The sequence below is a fragment of the Cricetulus griseus genome, chromosome 3 (assembly GCF_003668045.3).
Source record: "Cricetulus griseus strain 17A/GY chromosome 3, alternate assembly CriGri-PICRH-1.0, whole genome shotgun sequence".
Taxonomy (NCBI): domain Eukaryota; kingdom Metazoa; phylum Chordata; class Mammalia; order Rodentia; family Cricetidae; genus Cricetulus; species Cricetulus griseus.
The window spans coordinates 73,092,480-73,112,969 of record NC_048596.1 but is presented as its reverse complement, the minus strand read 5'-3'; the positions used below and the strand labels follow the sequence as shown (position 1 = coordinate 73,112,969).

Below are 20,490 nucleotides of genomic sequence, written 5' to 3'. Positions count from 1 at the left end.
ACCCCCCCCCCAGGTAGTCTTGCCTCAATGAGGTGATGGGACAGAATTGGTTGACTCCCCATGGGAGGACTTACCCTCTCTGAGGAAGGTGGGGGGAATGGGAAAAGGGGAGGAGGGGGACTGGGATTAGTATGTAAGAGGGACCATCCAGCTACAAGCAATCCTCTGCGTCGTCGTTGCTACAAAGCTTCCAATCTGGCATTTCTTCCAAATGCTTTGTTGGTTTTATTTTTATCTAATGCATATGTTTGCTTCCATGTATGTCTGTGCACCCTGTTCGTGCCTGGTGCCCTTGGAGGCCAGATAGGGTGTTGGGATCCCCTGGAACTGGTGTTACACTGAGTTGTAACCCGTCATGTGGGTCCTGGGAACTGAACCTGGGTCTTGTACAAGAGTAATGAGCTCTCTTAACCACCACCTTCTCTCCAGCCTCCTGGGCGCTTCCTTTTGGTGGCTATTGTTTTATATCTCAAAGCAATTAATACTATTTTATTCATGGTTCTCCAAGGCTCACCACATACCTTCTGTCATGCACTCTGAGGCTGAGGCTGCCTCCCAAGACTTGGTTGGTCCGCCATGAAATTGATTCCTGCTTCTCAGCGTCACTCTGCCAACAGTCGTCCTTCACGCTCACAAACCACTGCATTTCTAGTCCTAGAGATAGCTTTAATAGCTCTTTCACGAATGTATGCTGAAATCCCACCTTTAATGCTCAGAGCCTGCTTCCAGAGACTGAGTTTCCAAGCCTGTACCAGGGCTCACAGGAGGGTCTCGCTGCCCCCAAGTCCTGTTCTTTGAACCCTGGGCCAACAGATTCATTTTCTAGAGTCGCCACTTTGGGTTTCATTGCTGGCATAGGACTACCCGGTCAAGAGGGCTGTGAACCCACGCGCCGAGCTGCCTGGGATCGTTAACCTGCCTGTCTTTGGTTTGGAAAGGCAAGGCAATCTGCAGGCTCAGTTTGGAGCATGAAAAGGGAGCGTAGACCACCATACCTGGCTCTGTTTTGCTTTTTATTTCTCTCTTCTCTGTAAGATTCCTTATATGTGGGCAGAGTAGGAATCCCAAGTAAATGTGGTTCTGCAAAGTAGTTGCTTCCAGCTGTTATGGACCTGTTTTCTTTCCTGTCTTCCCACATTTGTGTCCTCTATCTGCTAAGGCTGGGGAAGGTAACTGACTGTCAAACTCCTTTTCCAACTGACTTAGCGGACTTCCAAGTTCTCTCTCCTGTGGAGAAGGGGGAAGTTTGGCAACCACACCACTGTCCACTCTGGCTCATCTCCTGGGCTTCAGACTGTCTTTCAGGTGTGTGCTGACACTCCCTAATTTCTTCTTAGTTACCAACATAGATTTCCCCCCAACTCCCTGTGTCTTCTAGGTACTTGAAGTCGGGAGGATAAGTGATGTGTGTATATTTCGAAGGGGCTGTATTTGCCAGACATTTACAAAGAACCTACACACATACACACACACACACACACACACACACACACACACACACACACATCAAAGCTGCTTCACGACAACAAAGAGGCTGTGGAGGATGTCTAAATAAACCCACCACAGCAAGACGAAGAAACCGGAGGATGTGACTTGCTCATGGCCACAGAGCAAGCGAGGGTCGAGAGCGCTTCCCTTTGCCTGCTGTAGGGCAGGCTCCTTCGACATCACTCAGTGGGTCCAATTTCTACACTGCCAGGATCCGAGAGATCGTGGTTCCTTGCAATTTGCGGGCCCTGGTTCCCTCCCTGTCGTTCCTGCTTAGCCTGAGCTGGCCCGCAGGCTTGTGGTCGCAGGGGCCTTCACTCTCTGCGTCACTGGAGACGACATGCAGGTGTTCGGACTGCGCTCTCTCACGGTCCTCCTCTGTCCCCAGTCCCTGGGAAACCCGCCCTTGTCGGGCTTGGGAATGTGGTTTTAAGGCAGCTAGCCAACTACAGGCCACTGTGTGATGGGTAGGGGCGGGTCGCCACCTGCTCACCCCTCCTCTCTAATCTCTGGCAGGCTCCAGCTGGGCTTGATTTAACCTGCCTTCCTAGGCAATTTGGCTGCAACCCACCTCTGTAATCTCCCAGGGAGGAGACAGGATTGTGAGTTCAAGGCTTGCTTGGGCTAATTAGCAAATTCAAGGATGGCCTGGACTACAGGCACCAAACAAATAAATGCCAGGTAAAACAAAACAGAACACAAAGGGGGACACATTGGGGACCTCAGAGTCAGCTTTCAAGAAGACTTAATTGCAGGGAGCACACATCTTTAAACCCAGCACTCCGCAGGGTGAGGCAGGGGGATCTCTGTGAGTTCCAGGCCAGCCTGGTCTACACAGAGAGTTCCAGGACAACCAGAACTGCACAATAGAGAAACCCTGTCTTTTTGTTGTTTTGAGACAGGGTTTCTCTGTGTAGATCTGACTGGGATTAAAGGCGTGCGCCGCCACTGCCTGGCTCACAACCCCCCACACACACACCCTTTTTTTCTTTTCTTATTATATTTTTTGAACGATTTCCATTGCCATGTCTGAAGGTTTTCTGATTATTTTCCTACAAAGTATCATCTGATATTCCTTTCATGCAGCCTACCGTGCTTATAAAATTTTTATTGGATTTTTTAAAAAAGAATTATTTATTTATGCATATGGGTATTTTGTCTGCATGTACATCATCTGCACACCAGAAGAGGGCACCAGATGCCATGGGACTACAGTAATAGGTGGTTGTGAGCCACCATGTGGTTGCTGGGAATTGAACTCAGGACCTCTGGTAGAGCAGCCAGTGCTCTTAACCTCTGAACCATCTCTCCAGCCCCGACTGGATCTTTTTGCTCCAATTTTTGTTTTATTTTACCATTATTATTTTTGTTTTTTTTTTACATTTATCTATTTTTGATTGTGTGAGTATATAATGGGGCAGCAGGGCTGGAGGGAGCCCTTGTTCTTCCAGGGAACCTGTCTGCTCCCTAGCAACCACATCTCCTGGAAATTTGATACAGTCTTCTGTCCTCCTCAGGCACTCATTAGCATGTGTTATACGTTCACATACACACACGACCAAAAAAAAAAAAAAGTAATAAAAATGTTTTGCAAAGGCTTAAAAAGAAAACAGTTCAGAATACTGGAGCTTGGTTCTCAGCACCCACACATCAGGCAACTCACAACTGCTGTGGAATATCATTTTAACTATGTAGAGGTGTTTTACATTTGTTTATGCTCCATTTGTTTAATTATGTAAAGATGTGTTGCTGTTTCACCTTGCCTGCCTGAGGCACCTCCAGGATCTAATAGGAAGCTGAACTGCCAATACCTAGGCAGCAGAGGCTGGGCTGGGCCGGAAGACAGAGAGGAAAAAATAGGAGGAGGAATCTAGGCTTGGAAAATAACAAGGAGAGAATGAGGGAGAAAGAGAGGCAGATGTCTCCTGCCCAGACAGACAGACAGACACAATGTAAGACATACAGAATGAAAGGTAAAGGCCCCAAGGCAAAAAAAAAAAGTAGGTTAAACTAAGTTGTAAGAGCTAGTGGGAAGGCTGGGGAGATGGCCCAGTGGTTAACAACAGTGACTACTCTTCCAGAGGACCCAGGTTCAAGTCCCAGAACCCACATGGCAGCTTACATCTATAACTCCAGTTTCAGGGAATCTAATACCAATGCACTTTTGGGGGGGGCGGGGATCGAGACAGGGTTTCTCTGTGGCTTTGGAGGCTGACCTGGAACTAGCTCTTGTAGACCTGACTGGTCTCGAACTCACAGAGATCCTCCTGCCTCTGCCTCCCAAGTGCTGGGATTAAAGGTGTGTGCTACCAACGACGGCCCCAATGCACATTTTTAAAAAAGAAAAAAAGCCAACAAAATAAAGTTTAAAAAAAGAGCTGGTGGGACAAGCAGAAGATAAAACTGAGCATTCATAACTAATAATAAGTGTCCGTGTCATGATTTGGGAGCTTTGGTGACCCTAAAGAATGCATGCTACAAAATGGCCTTTCATGGGGTTGTCAGTATGTGTGTGTGTGTGTGTGTGTGTGTGTGTGTGTGTGTGTGTTTCCCCTGAGACAGGGTTTCTCTGTGTAGCTCTGGCTGTGTCCTGGAACTCGATTTGTAGATCAGGCTGGCTTTGAACTCACAGAAATCCACCTGCCTCTGCCTCTGCCTCTGCCTCTGCCTCCAGAGTGCTAGGATTAAAGGCATGTGCCATAAAGGCTTGCACCACCACACCAGGCTAAGTAAATACTTTTCTGTAACATCTGATTGAATAACCCACCTTACTGTTTGGCTCACATCTACTGGACACAATTGTAAGAAACCCAGTTTTCTAATATCTGCTTGTTTGGGATCAGAAATTCACTCTAAAAACTAATTTTAAAGTGCTGTTTGGAATGTGACCAATTTCCTGCATTTTCAATGTTTTTTTCCCTGAACTTTACATTTTAAATAAATTTTAGTGCTAGAAAAAGTGTGGGGCTGAGGAGATGGCTCACTGATTAATAGCACCAGCTCCTCTTTCAGGGGCCCACATAAGTGGCTTACAGCTGCCTGTAATTCCATCTCCAGGAAATCCAAAACCCTCTCCAGGCCTTGGTGGACTACCTGCATGTACGCGCACACATAACAACACATAAACACATACACAGACATACTCTGAAACAAAAGAGTTACATTTTTTAAGCGGGGCAAAGACCTTAATGTAAGACCTAAACTTTGAAACTCTAGAACAGTGATTCTCAAACTTTCTAATGCTGCGACCCTTTAATACAGTTCCTCATGTGGTGACCCCAACCTTAAAATTATTTTTGTTGCTACTTCATAACTGTAATTTTGCTACTGTTATGAATCCTAATGTAAATATCTGATGTGCAGGCTGCCCAACATTCAACCCCAATGGGGTCAGGACCCACAGGTTGAGAGCCAATGCTTTGGAGGAAGATGCTTCAAGATAGGGACACAGGTAGAGATTTTTCTTTTTAATGATTTATTTATTTATTTATTTATTTATTTATTTATTTATTATGTATGCAATGTTCTGCCTGCATGTATCCCTGCACACCAGAAGAGAGTACCAGATATCATTACGGATGGCTGTGAGCCACCATGTGTTTGCTGGGAATTGAATTCAGGACCTCTGGAAGAGCAACCAGTGCTCTTATCCTCTGAGCCCATAGATGGCAGTAGAGGGCAGAAGATCCGCAGGACTGGAGTTAAGGATGGCTGTCAGCTGCCAAGTGGGTGCTAGAAATAAAAAAACTCCAGGTCTCGGGAAAAGTATCCAGTGTTCTTAACAACTGAGCCATCCTTCAATCTCTGTGTCGGATCTAGTTCATGTCATACAGTGTGTTCAGAGTTCACCCATGTTAATCAGAATTTTATTCTCTCTTAAGACTGAAAACAAATCCCATTATATGCACATTCTTTATTCTGTCCATTAGTATACCTGCGGACAGACCTGTAAATGGTTTTCTCTTTTCAGCTGCTCTGAGTGACCAGTCATTTCCGTTTTCAATCTTTCTGCCACATGTAATGGTGCTCACTTTTATTCCCAGCGCTCGGGAGGCAGAGAAGGGCAGATCTTTGAATTCAAGGTCAACCTGGTCTGCAGAGTGGCTTTGAGGCCAAGGCAACATAATGAGAGCTGTCTCAAAAACAATAAAAAGCTTGGAGGTGGTGACGCATGCCTTTCATCCCAGCACTCGGGAGGCAGAGGCAGGAAGATCTCTGAGGATGAGGCCAGCCTGGTCTACAGAGTGAGTGCCAGGACAGTCAGGGCTACACAGAGAAACCCTGTTGAAAAAGAAAACAACAACACAACAAAATAAATAAATAAATAAATAAACCTTTAAGGAATTAACTAGGAATGGCTGTTGAGATTTGGGAATATATCAAAGTTCCCCCCAAAATGAGAGAAAAGGAATATTGAAATAGAAAACAAATAACCAAAACCCTACAAGTGGATAGGCTGTGTTTTCTGTCTCTGTACAGAGATAGTTCGCCGTGTGCATGTGGGGCTGGTTTTCTGATGGGCTCTGGGTTGACCCTCTATCTACATGATGCCACATAACTCTGTCTTTCCATTTATGGATCCCACTAGACTCACAGGACAGGGACAATGTCCCAATACCCAGTATACCCCCAGGGCCTAGTATATGTCCTGTTCTTCCTAGAATTTGATGACTAGAATAAGAACTCAGGCTCAAGCTCTGGTTCTTTTTCTTAATAACTTTTATTTATTTTATGTGTATTGGTATTTTGCGTGCATAAAAGCCCATGCATCACATTGGTGAGTTACTGACAGTTGTGAGCCACCATGTGGGCACTGAGAATTGAGCCTGAGTTCTCAGGAAGAGCAGTCAGTGTTCTTAACTGCTGAGCCATCTCTCCAGCCCCTTGAGCTCTGATTCTTTTTTGTTTGCTTTTTTTTTGTTTTTTTTTAAAGATTTTACTTATTTATTATGTATACAATTTTGTGCCTGCATGCCAGCAGAGGGCACCAGATCTCATTCAAGGTGGTTGTGAGCCACCATGTGGTTGCCAGGAATTGAACTCCGGACCTCTGGAAGAACAGTCAGTGCTCTTAACTGCTGAGCCATCTCTCCAGCCATGCTTTTTGTTTTTATTTATTTTTCTTTTGAGACATGGTTTCTCTGTGTAACAACCCTGGCAGTCCTGGAACTCGCTCTGTAGACCAGGCTGGCCTCAAACTCACAAAGCTCTGTCTGCCTCTGACTCCCAAATGCTGGGGTTAAAGACATGTGCCACCACTGCCCAGCGAACTCTGATTCTTAAATTGCACCTGGTTCCCAAAATTGCTTCTTTCCTTGGTGCCTAGACAATGTCATGCAGCCCAGAATGAATTATTATTATTTCAGCAATGGGAAGCTGGGGGTGGGGGTGGGGGTGGGGTGGTGAGTATGGATTATCTGCCTAATGGAATATCATGAAACCAACAATAATCATGTTTGAAAATGTCAATGACAAAAGAAGATATGGGCTTTGCTTTTTAAACATTTCCTGTTATCTACTGAATAATTAAATGCTTTTGTAAAACTGAAAATAGTGTTCTTTGCACTCAGGGCTCAGGCTGAATGTCACCTTCTCTGTAGGTGGATTTCTGGGTTCCTCCCACTAGAAGCAACCTTGCCTTGCTTGGGTTTTCACAGCTTGTGGCTTTCTCTGGTCTCTTAAAATTCCTGCCCTTGCTGTGACCACTCCTCAGGCGAGACTGCAGCTTCCCCATGCACCAGCCCCTAAGAGGAGGCTTCAAGATGTTCAGCCGGACTTAACTTCTTTCCCCCGGTTTGAGGGGGATTGGGTGGTGTGGCTTTGGCCAAAATGAGGTAGGGAGAGAGGTGTTTGCTGACCTGTTGCCTGGGCTCGAGGGTAAGTTGCCTGGGTAAGCACAATTGAGACAGGCATTATGATTATTGTTTGTGCATGAGATGTTCAGGCAGGGGACCATGTGACAATTCTCAGTGGCAACAGACAAGCAGTTGCTTTAGAACTATGGAAACTGCAGCCTTCCAAATCATCTTTCTGGGCCTGCAAAACAATCATTCTAAAACTGAGACCACCCTGCCACCCAGTGACCTGTTGAGAGCTTACCAGTAGCCTGGGATTCCAGACCCCATATGATCTGTCTCCACAGATCTCCTGCCATCTCCAGCCACACAGCTTGGTACACCTCACAGAGGGAACACCTCAAAAGTCCCAGTCTACCCCTTTGATTCCTATTTCCACATAGTATTCAGAGTGGTCTGACGCACAAATTGAATCACGCCACTTCATTACTTCACTGAAGCTGGGATGAAATTCTAGAGGTTTGTGTGTGTGTGTTGTTTTGTTTTATGTGTATGGGTGTTTTGCCTTCATTTGTCTGTGAAGTGTATGCTGTGCCCTCCGAGGCCAGAGGAGGGTATCAGATCCCCTGGAACTGCAGTTACCTGAGGTGGTTGTGAGCTACTATTTAGCTTCTAAGAATGGAACCAGGTCCTCTGGAAGAGAAGTCAGTGCTCTTAACCACTGAGCTATCTCTCTGGCCCTAAAAACAAATTTTTAAAAGATGTATATTGCTAGCCAGGTGGTATTAGCACACCTTTAATCACAGCACTCTGGAGGCAGAGGCAGGTAGATCTTTGTGAGTCTGAGGCCAGCCTGGTCTACAAAGTGAGTTCCAGGACAGTCAGAGCTACATAGTGAGACCCTGTCTTGGGGAGGGAAAAAAATGCAGACTGCATTTGGGAGGCAGAGGCAGATTAGTTTTAAGTCTATATAAGCAGCCCAAGGACATCCAGGGCGACATAGAGAAACACTGCCTGAAAACAACTTTTTTGAATGTCATCAGAGAAACAGATAGACACTGTGTGCCTGCCTTCATTGCAACACTAAGGAAGAATGGTCAGTTACACATTCTTCTAACCAGGACTGCGTAGCACATACATGAAAACAAAGAAACAGCAGACAGACCCAAAAGGAGAAATTGTCTATTCAAACAAAGAGGAAAGAAAATCTATGCCACATTAAAAGATACAAGCAGGAAACCACAACGTATGCTCCACATCATTCGTAGACTCGATTTTGTCCTAAAGGGAAGAACCTAATAAAGGTGACCAGGGTGACGACCAATGACAAACAAGTAGGGCTTGAGCGACTGCGTCTCATCAGTGCTATGTTCAGTGAACGAGGCATTACTGAAGGAAATAACCACTGTATTTTAAGTGTAAACACACATGGTGTATGCAATTTATCCTCAGAGTTCAGACTACAAGGTGTGAGTGTACATCGCAGGTAGACACCGGGACACACCAAGTGGAACAGAATGGTTACAGCGGGGAGTTTGCGGTCACAGCACGCACATGTATTCTGTACCACTCTTATAACTTTCCTGCAATTTTGAAATTGTTTCCAAACCAAAAGTTAAACACCCAAATGGTCTGCATGGTCTATGACACCATCCCCACCCAGCAGCCAGCAGGCTCAGTCCAGCCACATTGACGGCATTTTCAACACAGTAAGCGTTTTCTCCCCTTTGAGGGTCTATTATTGCCTTTACATAGAATTCTCTTCTCCATACTGAGGGCCCGTATTGTCGTTGTCTTAACACACCCCACACTTATTTACTACTCTCTTTCACAGCACTCTGAACTTTTCTTCTTATTTGTCACGGTTTATAGTGTGCGATTGTTTTTGAGACGGGGTTTTATGTAGCCCAGGTTGGCCTCTAACTTGGTAAGTAACCAAAGGTAACCTGAACCTCCTGCCTCCATTTCCCAAAGGGCTGGCATCATAGGTGTGTGCCACCATGCCAGACGAAGAGTTGGTACTCAGGGAGGACTAGTGTCTAGCCTCTCTGCAGTTGCCCGGAAGCTTCCTGAAGCCAAGGCTGGGGCGGGGTCTGTTCTGTTCACAAATGTATGTCCTGTACCAGCTACTGAATCTGGCACAGCACTGGGCACTGGGTAACCAGCTGGCTGATGAGAAGGTGAGTCCCACTCTCTAAGTTCATCTCCAACCTGTTGGCAGCTCTCAAAAAACATGCCCTGCAGCTGGCCTTCAGCCCCAAGAGTTTAGTCAAGAGGCGCTGACTCTGAGGACCCTGGACTGCCCACTTCCCACATCAGTTTGAAACTGAAGGGCCGTGGTGAGGAATGGAAACCTACAAGAGATTCACTGAAGGATTGCCACTGAGTGAGCTGAGAAGGGTGGTGCTCAGGGAGGCAGTCTGGTTAGAATGAGAGCTGCCTCACCTGGGTTAAAGAAAGTCTAAGGATGGCACCTGGAGTCCCCTGACTTAAGTGGTGAACAAGGAAGCGGAGTCTGGAGGTGGAGGCATGAGGTCAAGAGCAAGAATTGCTGCTGAGGCCAAGAGGGAGGGCACGTAGGCACATCCTGGTTCAGGACCAGCGATGTGATGCTGGTGGGTGGAGGTGAAAGGCTTGGACCCTGTCCTGATAGAACCTGTGTGGGGGGGGCCACTGGACCTCACGTTCCCAGACACCCATCTCTGATCTGAGGGTTGAGTTTGTGAGGCTATTACCAGGAGCCTGTGACATCTTTGGAGGGCCCTCTAAACTGCATTTGAAGAATAAAGTGTGTGCTCCTGGGAGGAGGGTGCATGGCTCCCAGCCCATGGAAACATTCCCTAAATTGCACTCGACACCTCTCACCACCTTTTCACAGGTCCTTTCTGAGATTTGAGTCTTATTTAAAAACACAGTGTGAACACATACATCGAACACTATTCTTTATCCCAAACCTTTAACCAAGAAGAGGGTTTTTTCTTTGTTTGTTTCTTCCTGAGGTGCTAGATATGAAATCCGTGGCCCTCGCTCATTCTAGGCAAATGCTCTTCCTCAGCCCCACAACATTATCCTTCTTAAAACGGAGCCTGTTTTCTCCCTGTTCCCAAGGGTCTAAGTCATATGCACTGGATTTCCCCACCTGACTGCAGTAACCTCACCTGAGGTGTGGGGCACCCTGTTCTCCAGCTGCACATAGTGGCACCGCCCCTTCGGCCTGGCGACACAATGGCCAGAAGCATACCAGTCCCTCTCCTTGGCCATTGTATTGATGTCTGACAGTAATTTCCTATATCCCCATCTCCAGAGAAAACACTGTGAGTTAGTATCACCTCACGGCTTAGAAAGCGCCCGCAGTGCTCCTCTCCACCCTTCCTCCTCACAACTGGCCCTGTGAGGTAGACACAGTGGGTAACAACTATACTGGCCCACATGGATCAAGCATGAACAGTGTACCTTGCTCTGAGTTAAACAGCTCAATATGTAATCTCACTTAAACTTACCACAGCCTTGTGAAATAGATCACGTGTTCCCATTTTACAGAAGAGAAAAATCCAGTGCTTAGAACTTGCCCCAAATCAGAGAGGTAGGAAGTCATGAAGCCAGGATTTGAACTGCAGCCTGCCCGACTCCAAAGCCATGCTGGTAACCTTTCTGCAATATTCCCTTATGAAGCAAGACTATTACCTCCTAGATAGGATTTTGCTCACTAAATTGAAGCTCAAGGAGGTAAATGCATCAGCCAGGGTCTCCCAGCCAGGGCCTGGCAGAGCTAGGATGCTCTGACTCCGTGAAGCTTCGAAGTCTTGGGCTTCGTAGATGCTCAGCCTGTGGGAGTGTTTCTATTCTGAATTCCTTGTTGACATTTACTGGGAAACCTGGGGGTTTTGCTTTTTTGTTTTGTTTTAATCTCAAAACCAATCAGTAAACAAACTGGGGAAATAGGGAACATGCTGTAACCAGCTGTCCTTTAATAACCAATGCTCAACAGCACCGAGGAGTCCTGGCTAGAAGGAACCACCATGTCGGGTCAAAGAGCAGGAACTCGAAACCTTAACCCGTGAGGTTAAGGTAGCTATCCTTGGAATTTGGGACCCAGTAACTAGAAGGGAGTTGTTATAGCCCAGTCCACTCTTCTGTAGTCCCTGACATTCATTAAAAATGAATTGGTGTCCCTCCTCCTGTTGAGTGATTGGCACAAAAAAGATAAACATGAATGTTCTGAGAAATTATATATTTATAACTAAGTTTTTATATCAGCAATTTCAACTCATGATTGTGGGGTACTTAAATCTAATTGGATCTGTAAACATTTTGTTATTCAAATACTATCCAGTGACACACACTGGCAGTTTCTACCTTTTGACTATTTAAGGCTTAAAGCTCTTTTTTGTTGTTGTTTTTTGAGACAGGGTTTCTCTGTGTAGCCTCACAGAGATCCACCTGCCTCTGCCTCCCTTTGTGGGAATTAAAGGTGTGCACCACCACCATCCAGCAAGTTCTTTTAAACTACTACTAACTGTGAGTTCTTAGTTTCTGAAGTATAGAGAGTTATGAAAAATACAAAGTATGATTTTCTGAATCTCCCTAGAATTCCTATTTTTCATTTACAAATCCTAAAAATTAGTATCTGATGGAAATTTGAAAACTTCTGCCCCAGTGGAAATTCAGAAGTCTTAACTAATAACCCTTTGTTACTTGAAGCCCCCGTCATTCAGTTTGATAGCACTGGCCACTTTCCCTGGCTCCTGGGAAGCTTCCACCAGGAACTAGGCCTGGGATGGTCTTCCTGGATCTGTGACACTCTAGAGAGGTCACCCAGGGACCCAAGGGCTGAACTGGGATCATTGGCCTTACCACAGAATTTCTACATCACCTCCATTATGGACACAAAGTTTGCTTTCCTCCCAAAGGGCATCTGCTCATTTTACTATTAAAAAAAAATGTCCTGAGCTGGGCATGGTGTCACGCACCTTTAATCCCAGCAGTCAGGAGGCAGAGGCAGGTAGATCTCTGTGAGTTCAAGACCCGCCTGGTCTAGTGAGTTCCAGGCCAGCAAAGGCTGTGTAGTAAGACAATAAATAAATAAAAATTGATAAAAAAATTTAAAGTCCTATATAATTTTCCACTGAGCAAAAAGGATGCTCCTTAAGTGAGTGCCTTAACAAAGTCACAGCTTTAGCCCCACCAGCATGCCCAGCACAAGAAGTGGTGTTCCAGCAGGGACTGTGGAGTCAGGCAGGCAGCAGTCAGAATGCTGGTTCTGCCACAGGCAGGGTGTGTGACTTAGGGCAAGCTCGTAAACATCTGGGCTATTTAGTTTCCCTATCTGTAAAATGTAAAAGTAACAGGATCTATGACACTAGAATATTGTATTAAATAATTCCCACAAATTGCAATATGTAGTAGAGTAAGCCCTCATTAAGTGGGAGACATTATTTCCTGGCACAGTGGGCCCAATACGTTGTTAAGTCAGGAGCAAGAGGTTGATGAAAGCCCTTGGAATCACACAAATGGCTCCTTTGCCATGGGTTCCTCAAAATGGGTAGTTTCCAGGTAGATTTGGCAGGCTCAGAGCTGGACCACAAGTCTCCATCCATTTCTGGACTTGGGTCCTACAGCAGGAGGTGTTGGCCTGGTCCAAAAGGTCACTAGACCATGTGTGCCTCTCGATTGACAGGCAAGGTTGGCGTATGCTTTCTTGAGCCACAGATTATTTGGCAGGCCTAACGTTCAAAGGCCCGTGGAGGGAGAGGAATCTGCCAGGTGCTTGTTGGAGTGGTATCTCTACACAAGCATGAATTTTGACACCTTTCGCAGACTCCGCAAGGTAGCACCTAGCACCTGTTGCCCAATGCTTCAGACACTGCTTGCTGCTCACCAGAGTAGATTCCATGGTTCCAGAGGCTGAAGGAGCCACCCTGGGGGCCATGCCTGGCCCTTTGGTGGATGGCTGCCCTGGTGCATGAAAAGGTGGCCGAGTTGGCCCTGCGTCTACTCTTTTGTATATTCAGGTTGTTTCTGGGCATCATCTAGCAGCGTCCTCAGACACTCCTTGTCTGTGACCTGCCCCAAGCTCCAAAGTTTTGGACCCACAGCAAGCAAGATGGATCCATGATTTAGGGTTAGGGCCAAGTGGAGGGCTGATTGCCTACCTCGAAGTCCACACAGCAGGCATCCAGCTCCAAAGCTCTCTCTACCCTTAACTGGTGCAAGTAGGTGACTGAATCTTGGGTCACTAAAGAAGACCTAAGGGCCTCACCTAGTGGGAGGGGCCCGCTCACCTCCCCTTCCCTTGTGGTATCGTCCTGGGTGCCCTCTGGGCCTTGTTCCCACCTCCCAGAGCTCTGGTGTCTGGCACCGTGGAAGTAGACCGAGCATTCGTCCGGAGGCCTCTCCTGGGAAGAAGCCTCCTGAGGGGCTCTGTTTTCAAGGCTTTCTCTTGGAGGGCTCTCCTTGTCATTCTCACTCCAGAATCCTGCAACAAGAAAAGAAAATATGGGTAGTTGCTCTTCTCCTTACCCCACACAAAGTCAGGAGGATGATAGGAGTCCTAACAGAGAGACTGTGGGATAATATTGCAAAGAGCTAGGTTCTGCGTGTGTGTACAGGTTTCTTTGTGTGTGTACAGATTGGGTGTCCTCCTCAATCACCCTACATCTTATTCTTTGAAACAGGATCTCTTGCTGAACCTGGATCTCACAGACTGGCTGATCAGTAAGACCCATAGTTCTACCTGTCTCCACCTTCTCAGCACTGATATTACAAATTTGTACTACCAATCTGGCTTAAAAAAAGAAGAAGAAGAAGAGCCAGGTGTGGTTGTGCAAACCTGCAATCCCATTACTTGGAAGGTAGAGGCAAATAGATCTCTGTGAGTTCAAGGCCAGTCTGATCTGGACAGTGAGTTCCAGAACAGCTAGGGCTACACTGAGAGACCCTGTCTCAAAAAATAAAGCAAAACACAATAACAAAAAATTACATTTATTTGTTTCATGTGCATGGAAGGGAGTAGAGGCACATGTGTGAAATAATGGTTGTCTCCTCCCACCACATGGACCCAGGGATCAAACGCAGACTCAGTTTTGGTGGCAGGCACCTTAACAGGCTCAACCATCTTGGGGACAAACATGCTTGTCCAAGTCATTTATGTGATCCATCAAACTTGTCAGGCAATCATCCTACCCACTAACCCTAAGTTCTGCACCTGACAGAAGACAGAAGCTGAAGCATAACCTGGTTAGAGACTAAAGGAGCTGTCTCTGGGATCAGACACTCTTGGTGGGCTTGACTTAGTCCCGCACCCCCTTAGCTGAAACCTGGGCAGCTGCATACATTTGTGCAGTCTCAGCTTGCTCAGCTGAGACGGAGGGAATAGGGGTGGCAACGGTGTGGAAGGTGAGTCCACAGATCTTCAGGAAGGCCTTAAAATGTTCTCCATTGGCAGCACTGGATGCCCTGTTCTTGGCCCTCTACAACACTTAGGATAGACAGACAGTATCTATCCTAAGTCTGCAGGCATCTTTAGAGGGTTGTTTCAGTTCTTTGAGACAGGAAACACAACGATGTGTCTGCAGCGTCTTCTGACACCAGCAAGCAGAAGCAGTTCAAGGATGTCTGGTGCGGTGACTCAAAGATAAAGGTGTTCATTAAATGATGTCACTGTCCAAGCTGTAACAACTTGGGAAGCTTTTAAAAAGATTACTGAGATCCAAATCCTAAAAGAACAGTCATAGCTGGGCCGTGGTGGCGCACACCTTTAATCCCAGCACTCGGGAGGCAGAGGCGGGAGGATCTCTGTGAGTTCGAGGCCAGCCTGGTCTACAGAGCGAGTGCCAGGATAGGCTCCAAAGCCACAGAGAAACCCTGTCTGGAAAAACAACAAAAATCCTTGTGGTGGTGCATGCCTTTGATCTCAGCACTCAGGAGGCAGAGACAAGAGGATCTCTGTGAGTTTGAGACCAGCCTCATCTACAATAGTGAGCTATAGAACAGCCAGAGCTACATAGAGACCCTGACTCAAAAAAAATTATAAATTAAAAAAATCTTTTCAAATTATAATAATAATGATGAGAAGAGATAATATTTAGTGGCTATGAATCACTTAGTAGTAAAGTCCAGTGTTAAGTTCACAGTGTTCCATCTGCTATATCTATTTTGTGTGTTTGAAAAAACTTTTAAGATAGGGCCTCATATATTTCAGTCTGACCATAATTTACCATGTAGCTAAGGATGGCCTTGAACTCCTGATCCTCTGGCCTCCATCTCTCAAGTGCTGGAATGAGGAGCACATACTACCACCCCTAGTTACAAAATGGCTAGCCTGCCGGGTGGTGGTGGCACACGCCTTTAATCCCAGCACTTGAGAAGCAGAGGCAGGCGGATCTCTGTGAGTTCGAGACCAGCCTGGTCTACAAGAGCTAGTTCCAGGACAGGCTCCAAAGCCACAGAGAAACCCTGTCTTGAAAAACAAAAAACAAAACAAAACAAAAGGCTAGTCTGAAACTCATAGATCTTGCTTCTGCCTTCTAGAATTAAACCACGCCCAGTTTCTAAAGCTTGTAAAATAGTTTTCGTGTGTATTTGTGTGTGTGTGTGTGTGTGTGTGTGTGTGTGTGTGTGTGTGTGTGTGTGCCGTGTATGTGTTAGTGCCTGTGGAGACCAGAGGAGGGGTAGGATTCCTTAGACCTGGATTATAGGCTTTTTTTCTTGTAGAGCAGGACTCTTAGCCACTGAGTCAACTCTCCAGTCTCACAAAACATTTTTAAAAAACATACAAAATAGGGAGTTTAGAGCACTTGTTGCTCTGCAGAGGACCTGGGGTTCAACTGCACCCACATGGCAGCTCACAGCAGTCTGTAACTCCAGTTCCAGCAGCACATCTGCTTTTCTGGTGTCTGTGTGCATCAGGCATGAACATGGTGCACACGTTATATATTCAGACAAAACATTAATACACATAGATAAATCTTTTTGAAAAAAAATCATACAAAATACGCTAGGCGTGGTAACACACACCTTTAATCTCAGCACCGGTGGTTCTGGACCAGTCAAGACCACAGAGTGAGACCCTGTTTCAAAATAACAAAACATTGTAGATCCGGGCACACCAACTGAGGAGCTGGCTAAGGTCTCTAGAGACACAACAGACTTTCTCTCTGTTCTGTGCTGGGTTTTCCTCCATATTTTCTTCTTTGGTGCCTGCCTGTACCTAAGGTGTCCTCAGCAGAGAGGTCTCTCAAGGTGTGGGGCAGGAGAGATGCCTTCATGTTGGAAGCAGCATTCTGAAGATGTTCCCCTACCCAAAGACTTCTGTCCCCTGAGGAGACAAAGCCACTATCTAGGAGCCACCATGAAGGAATTTGGAATATGTAATTCAAGTCCCATTTTAAATCCTGGCATCAAATTTCTACGTCAGGTAACACTGAGGAGCAGAGGGTCCTCTCCCTGCTGCCCAGCTTACATTGGCCAAAAGGCGCTGTGCAGGCTGCTGAGGGGTAAACACCAGGCCCGAACCCTACAATACCAACCTGCCTAGCAGTGTGTGCCCACTGACGCCATGGCTCCAGCGCTAACTAGGCACTTTCTGATTGGATGTTAGGCCTGCTCTACAAAACGGGTTTCATACTGGTCAAAAGCCCACTACTTGGGAGATCATAGGCTCTGGGGATGATTCGTTAAGTGGACTTCTGGTTATATCATACAAACCACGTTGTAAATATTTATGTTTATACCTATATATGTTTCTGTTGCTCTCTTGCTCTTAACTTTGTTCATAGAAGTTTCTTTTTATAGTAGTAGGTAATGGTTAGTGCAGAGACACATAGCTGGTCAAGAGAGCATAAGTAACTGTGTGAGCACTTGGCTGAGAATAAGTAAGTCATCTATATTCAGTTTCCATCCAAACCTCAAGAACCACTGTGGAAAGGGGGTAAAAAAAAAAAAAAAAATGTAAGAGCTCTCGGATAGAGGAAGAGCTATTAGACGCTGGCCTCTAGACTCGAAGTGGCTGTAGTTAACCTGCACAAGATCAAACCAATCACATTCCAGCATGGCTGGGGATGTGGCCCCAAGGCCCCACCCCTTGGTGGATGAGCTATTGGCAGTTTATGGCTGTTAAGGGAGAGAGATTCATTCTCCTCTGGGGACATGGCTGCCAGTAGGTTGTTCACACCCATGTGAATGTGGGCAGCACTAATTGGGCTCAGGGTTATTAATAACAAAACAAAATGAGGACATGAAGTTGGAGGGTGATGGGTGGGGCATTAGGAGGAGCTGGAGGCAGTTGGTGGTGGGTGGGTATGGCTTATGATTGATATACATTGTATATTTGCATGAGACAGGAGGATTCCCTTGAGCCTAGGACTTACATGCCAGCTTAAGCAACATGGCAAGACCCTGTCTCAAAAACCAAACAACTGAGGCTAGAGATGTGGCTCAGAAGTTAAGAACATTTTCTTCAGAAACTTGAAGACCAGAGAATGCAATTTTCAAAGGACATATAAATTAAAAAGAAAAAAAGATTCTCACTTAGTAAGATAGTCACTTAAAAACAGTTTTCTTGGAAGGATGATGTTCCCCACGGTCTAAGGCATTTGAATACTTGGTCCCGGGGGGGGGCAAGCACTGTTTTGGTAGGTTTGGGAGGTGTGGCCTTGCCACTGGGGATAGGCTTTGAGAGTTTCTGGTTTGCTCTGTTTTGAGGTTGAGGTTAAACATGTGAGCCCTCAGCTTCCTGCCCCTGCTGCCATGCTTCGCTCCACTATTATGGACCCCAACCCGGTAGAACTGTAAACTCAATAAACACTTTCTTCTATAAGGGCCTTGGTCCTGGTGTCTTATCCACAGCAAGAGAACATGAAGCAGAAGAATCTTCCCTGAGCCCAGGACTTGGATGCCAGTTTAGGCAACAGAACAACACTGTTCCAAAAACCAACCAGCCTGGGCTAGAGAGATAGCTCCAGAGGTAAGAGCACTCATTGCATAAGCTTGAAGATAGGAGTTCAGATCCCTGCCCCCATTAACAAGCACCCAGCACCGCTCCGATCCCAGCTCTGATCGGGCAGGAAGCAGGCTGGCTCTCTGGTCCCACCTAGCCAAGAAAACACAAGCACCACGTATAGGGAGACAGGCTGCCTCAAAGGAATGGACAGAAAGTGAAGGAGTCCCTTCTGCTCTCTGTGCCTGTACACAGAAAACACACGTGCACTTTTGTACACACATAAACATACACACACAGACAACACAGTGCACTTTTGTACACACATAAACCTCAGTTCCTGCACCTGGACCAGTGAGAGAGATGCTCAGATGTGATACCTGCCGCCTGCCAGAACCTGGCCGAGACTGTGGACAAAGCTGCTGGACACTGGAAAATTGATTGCACCCCTTTGCCTAGACAAAACAAGGTCAGTCTTTTCCATGTCCGTCTTCCACAGAGAGAAAAAAACTCTCACAGTATAGGCCTGGCGAGGATTGCTGGTCTTTGAGACACCTGCCTCCAGCGGTAATGGAGAAACTTGGGTTTGGCTAACTGTATATGGACTTGCTTCTGACTGGCTTCTGTCACTTTTTAGTAGATTTGGATAAAGTATACCCTTCTCAGATCTCTGAAATATTACTGGTTGTCAGCTTGACAGCATCAGGCAGTCAGATCCACTATAGACTAGTAAGTGTGTTAGCTGATAAAATAATGACTATCTACTGTTCAGGCACAAGCTCAAGGTTTTTAAGTTTATTTTGGTTGTCATCTAAGTACAAACTTAAAGGGCTTTTCATCAGGCCAAAGGCACCTCTGTCCAATCCATACCTGGCTCTCTGGACAGAAGAAAAATGTACATGCTTATAGCCCAAATCTGTAGTTTTTGCTAAGTATGTTCCTGCTGTTTAAACAGATATCCAAATATCTGCTTTTTCTACACTGTGGGCTTCAGTAAATAAGCTTTAACCTCTGTTCCTAGTTTAAATATGTCTTAAACAGGTTTCTGCTTCTGGCAGACATCTGAGTATCAGTTGCTGACTACAGGCTGTTCTAAGTAGACTGCGAGCCCTGGACTTGCTGTGGATGTGAACCAGTTCAGCTGATATGGACACCCCCTGTCTCTGCAACAGTGTCTGCTAACCAGAAGCCCCTGATAATTCCCCATTGCCTAAATTCCTTTTTGCTTTTGACTAGCATTTCAACCTTCTGGGGTCCCTAACTTCGTCCCAAAGTCAGCAGGAAGCAGTTTGGAAAAGAATTTCGCCGTCCATTTTCCCTGGTTAAAATGCTAAGTCAAAAGGAACTCCCTTGCATGGGGATGCCAATATCTATCACTCCCTGATGGGGATGCTAGAGAGACAGCAATTCCATGATTGGAATTTACAAAAAAGAAAATGGGGGAATGAAGGAACCAGCTTCCTTTTGGCAGCCATAACAGCCGAACACGTGCTTGCCATAAACCTGCCTTGGTCACGTAGAGGTCAGATGCCTGTCTCGTGACAAGGAACCTTAGTCACTTAGAGGTCAGATGCCTGTCTTGTGACAAGGAACCAATCAGAAGTTAGCTGGTGGCGCTATGCTTTACGACCCTGGGTGTGCTTTACGGACAAGCGCACGACAATGACGTAGAGAGCATAGCAACCACCCTGGGAGGGCCTATGAGCCATAACAACCAGTTGACCAATCAACACAGGGCAAGCCCTCCAAGCCTGGAGGCACACCAATCATGAGCCTGTGCGTAAGCCTGTGCGTACCCCTAGACACTCCCCTTACGCTGCCCTATAAGATCTTTGGGGAGACCTTAGGAGCCGTCTTTTCTCGCCATCCGCCATGGCGGGTGGGTGAAAGACCCGAGCTAACATGGGGTTAGTTCGTTAAACTACAATAAAGCCTCATGCAGTTTGCATCAAGCTTTCGCCTCCATTCTGTGTTTGGGGTGGCCGCCGTCCTGGGCTAAGATTCTGGAAGCCTCAGCTTTCTGAGGGTCTTACAGTTTATTTGTGTTATGTGTTTGTTTTGTTTTGTTTTTGAGACAGGGTCACTCTAGACCAGGCTGTCCTGGAACTCACAGATATCCTCCTGCCTGTCTCTGGAGCACTGGGATTAAAGGTGTGCACTGTTCAGGCTAGAGAGATGGCTCAGCGGTTAAGAGCACTCACTACTCTTCCAGAGGACCTGGAATTCCAAGCACCCACATGGCAGCTCCCAACTGTCTGTGACTCCAGCTCC

At 46.3% G+C, this 20,490-nt stretch overlaps 1 protein-coding gene across 2 annotated transcripts in view; it reads right to left on the bottom strand.

Moving 5' to 3' along the window:
- Positions 1–8,448: 8,448 nt before the first annotated feature.
- Positions 8,449–20,490, bottom strand: part of Bcl7c (BAF chromatin remodeling complex subunit BCL7C) — a 46,281-nt gene continuing 34,239 nt past the window's right edge. For both annotated transcript variants that reach the window (XM_027404532.2, XM_027404533.2), the window contains exon 6: positions 8,449–13,758. In XM_027404532.2, coding sequence (XP_027260333.1) covers positions 13,561–13,758 — 198 coding nt within the window. In that variant the 3' untranslated portion in view covers positions 8,449–13,560. The remainder of the gene's footprint in view (positions 13,759–20,490) is intronic.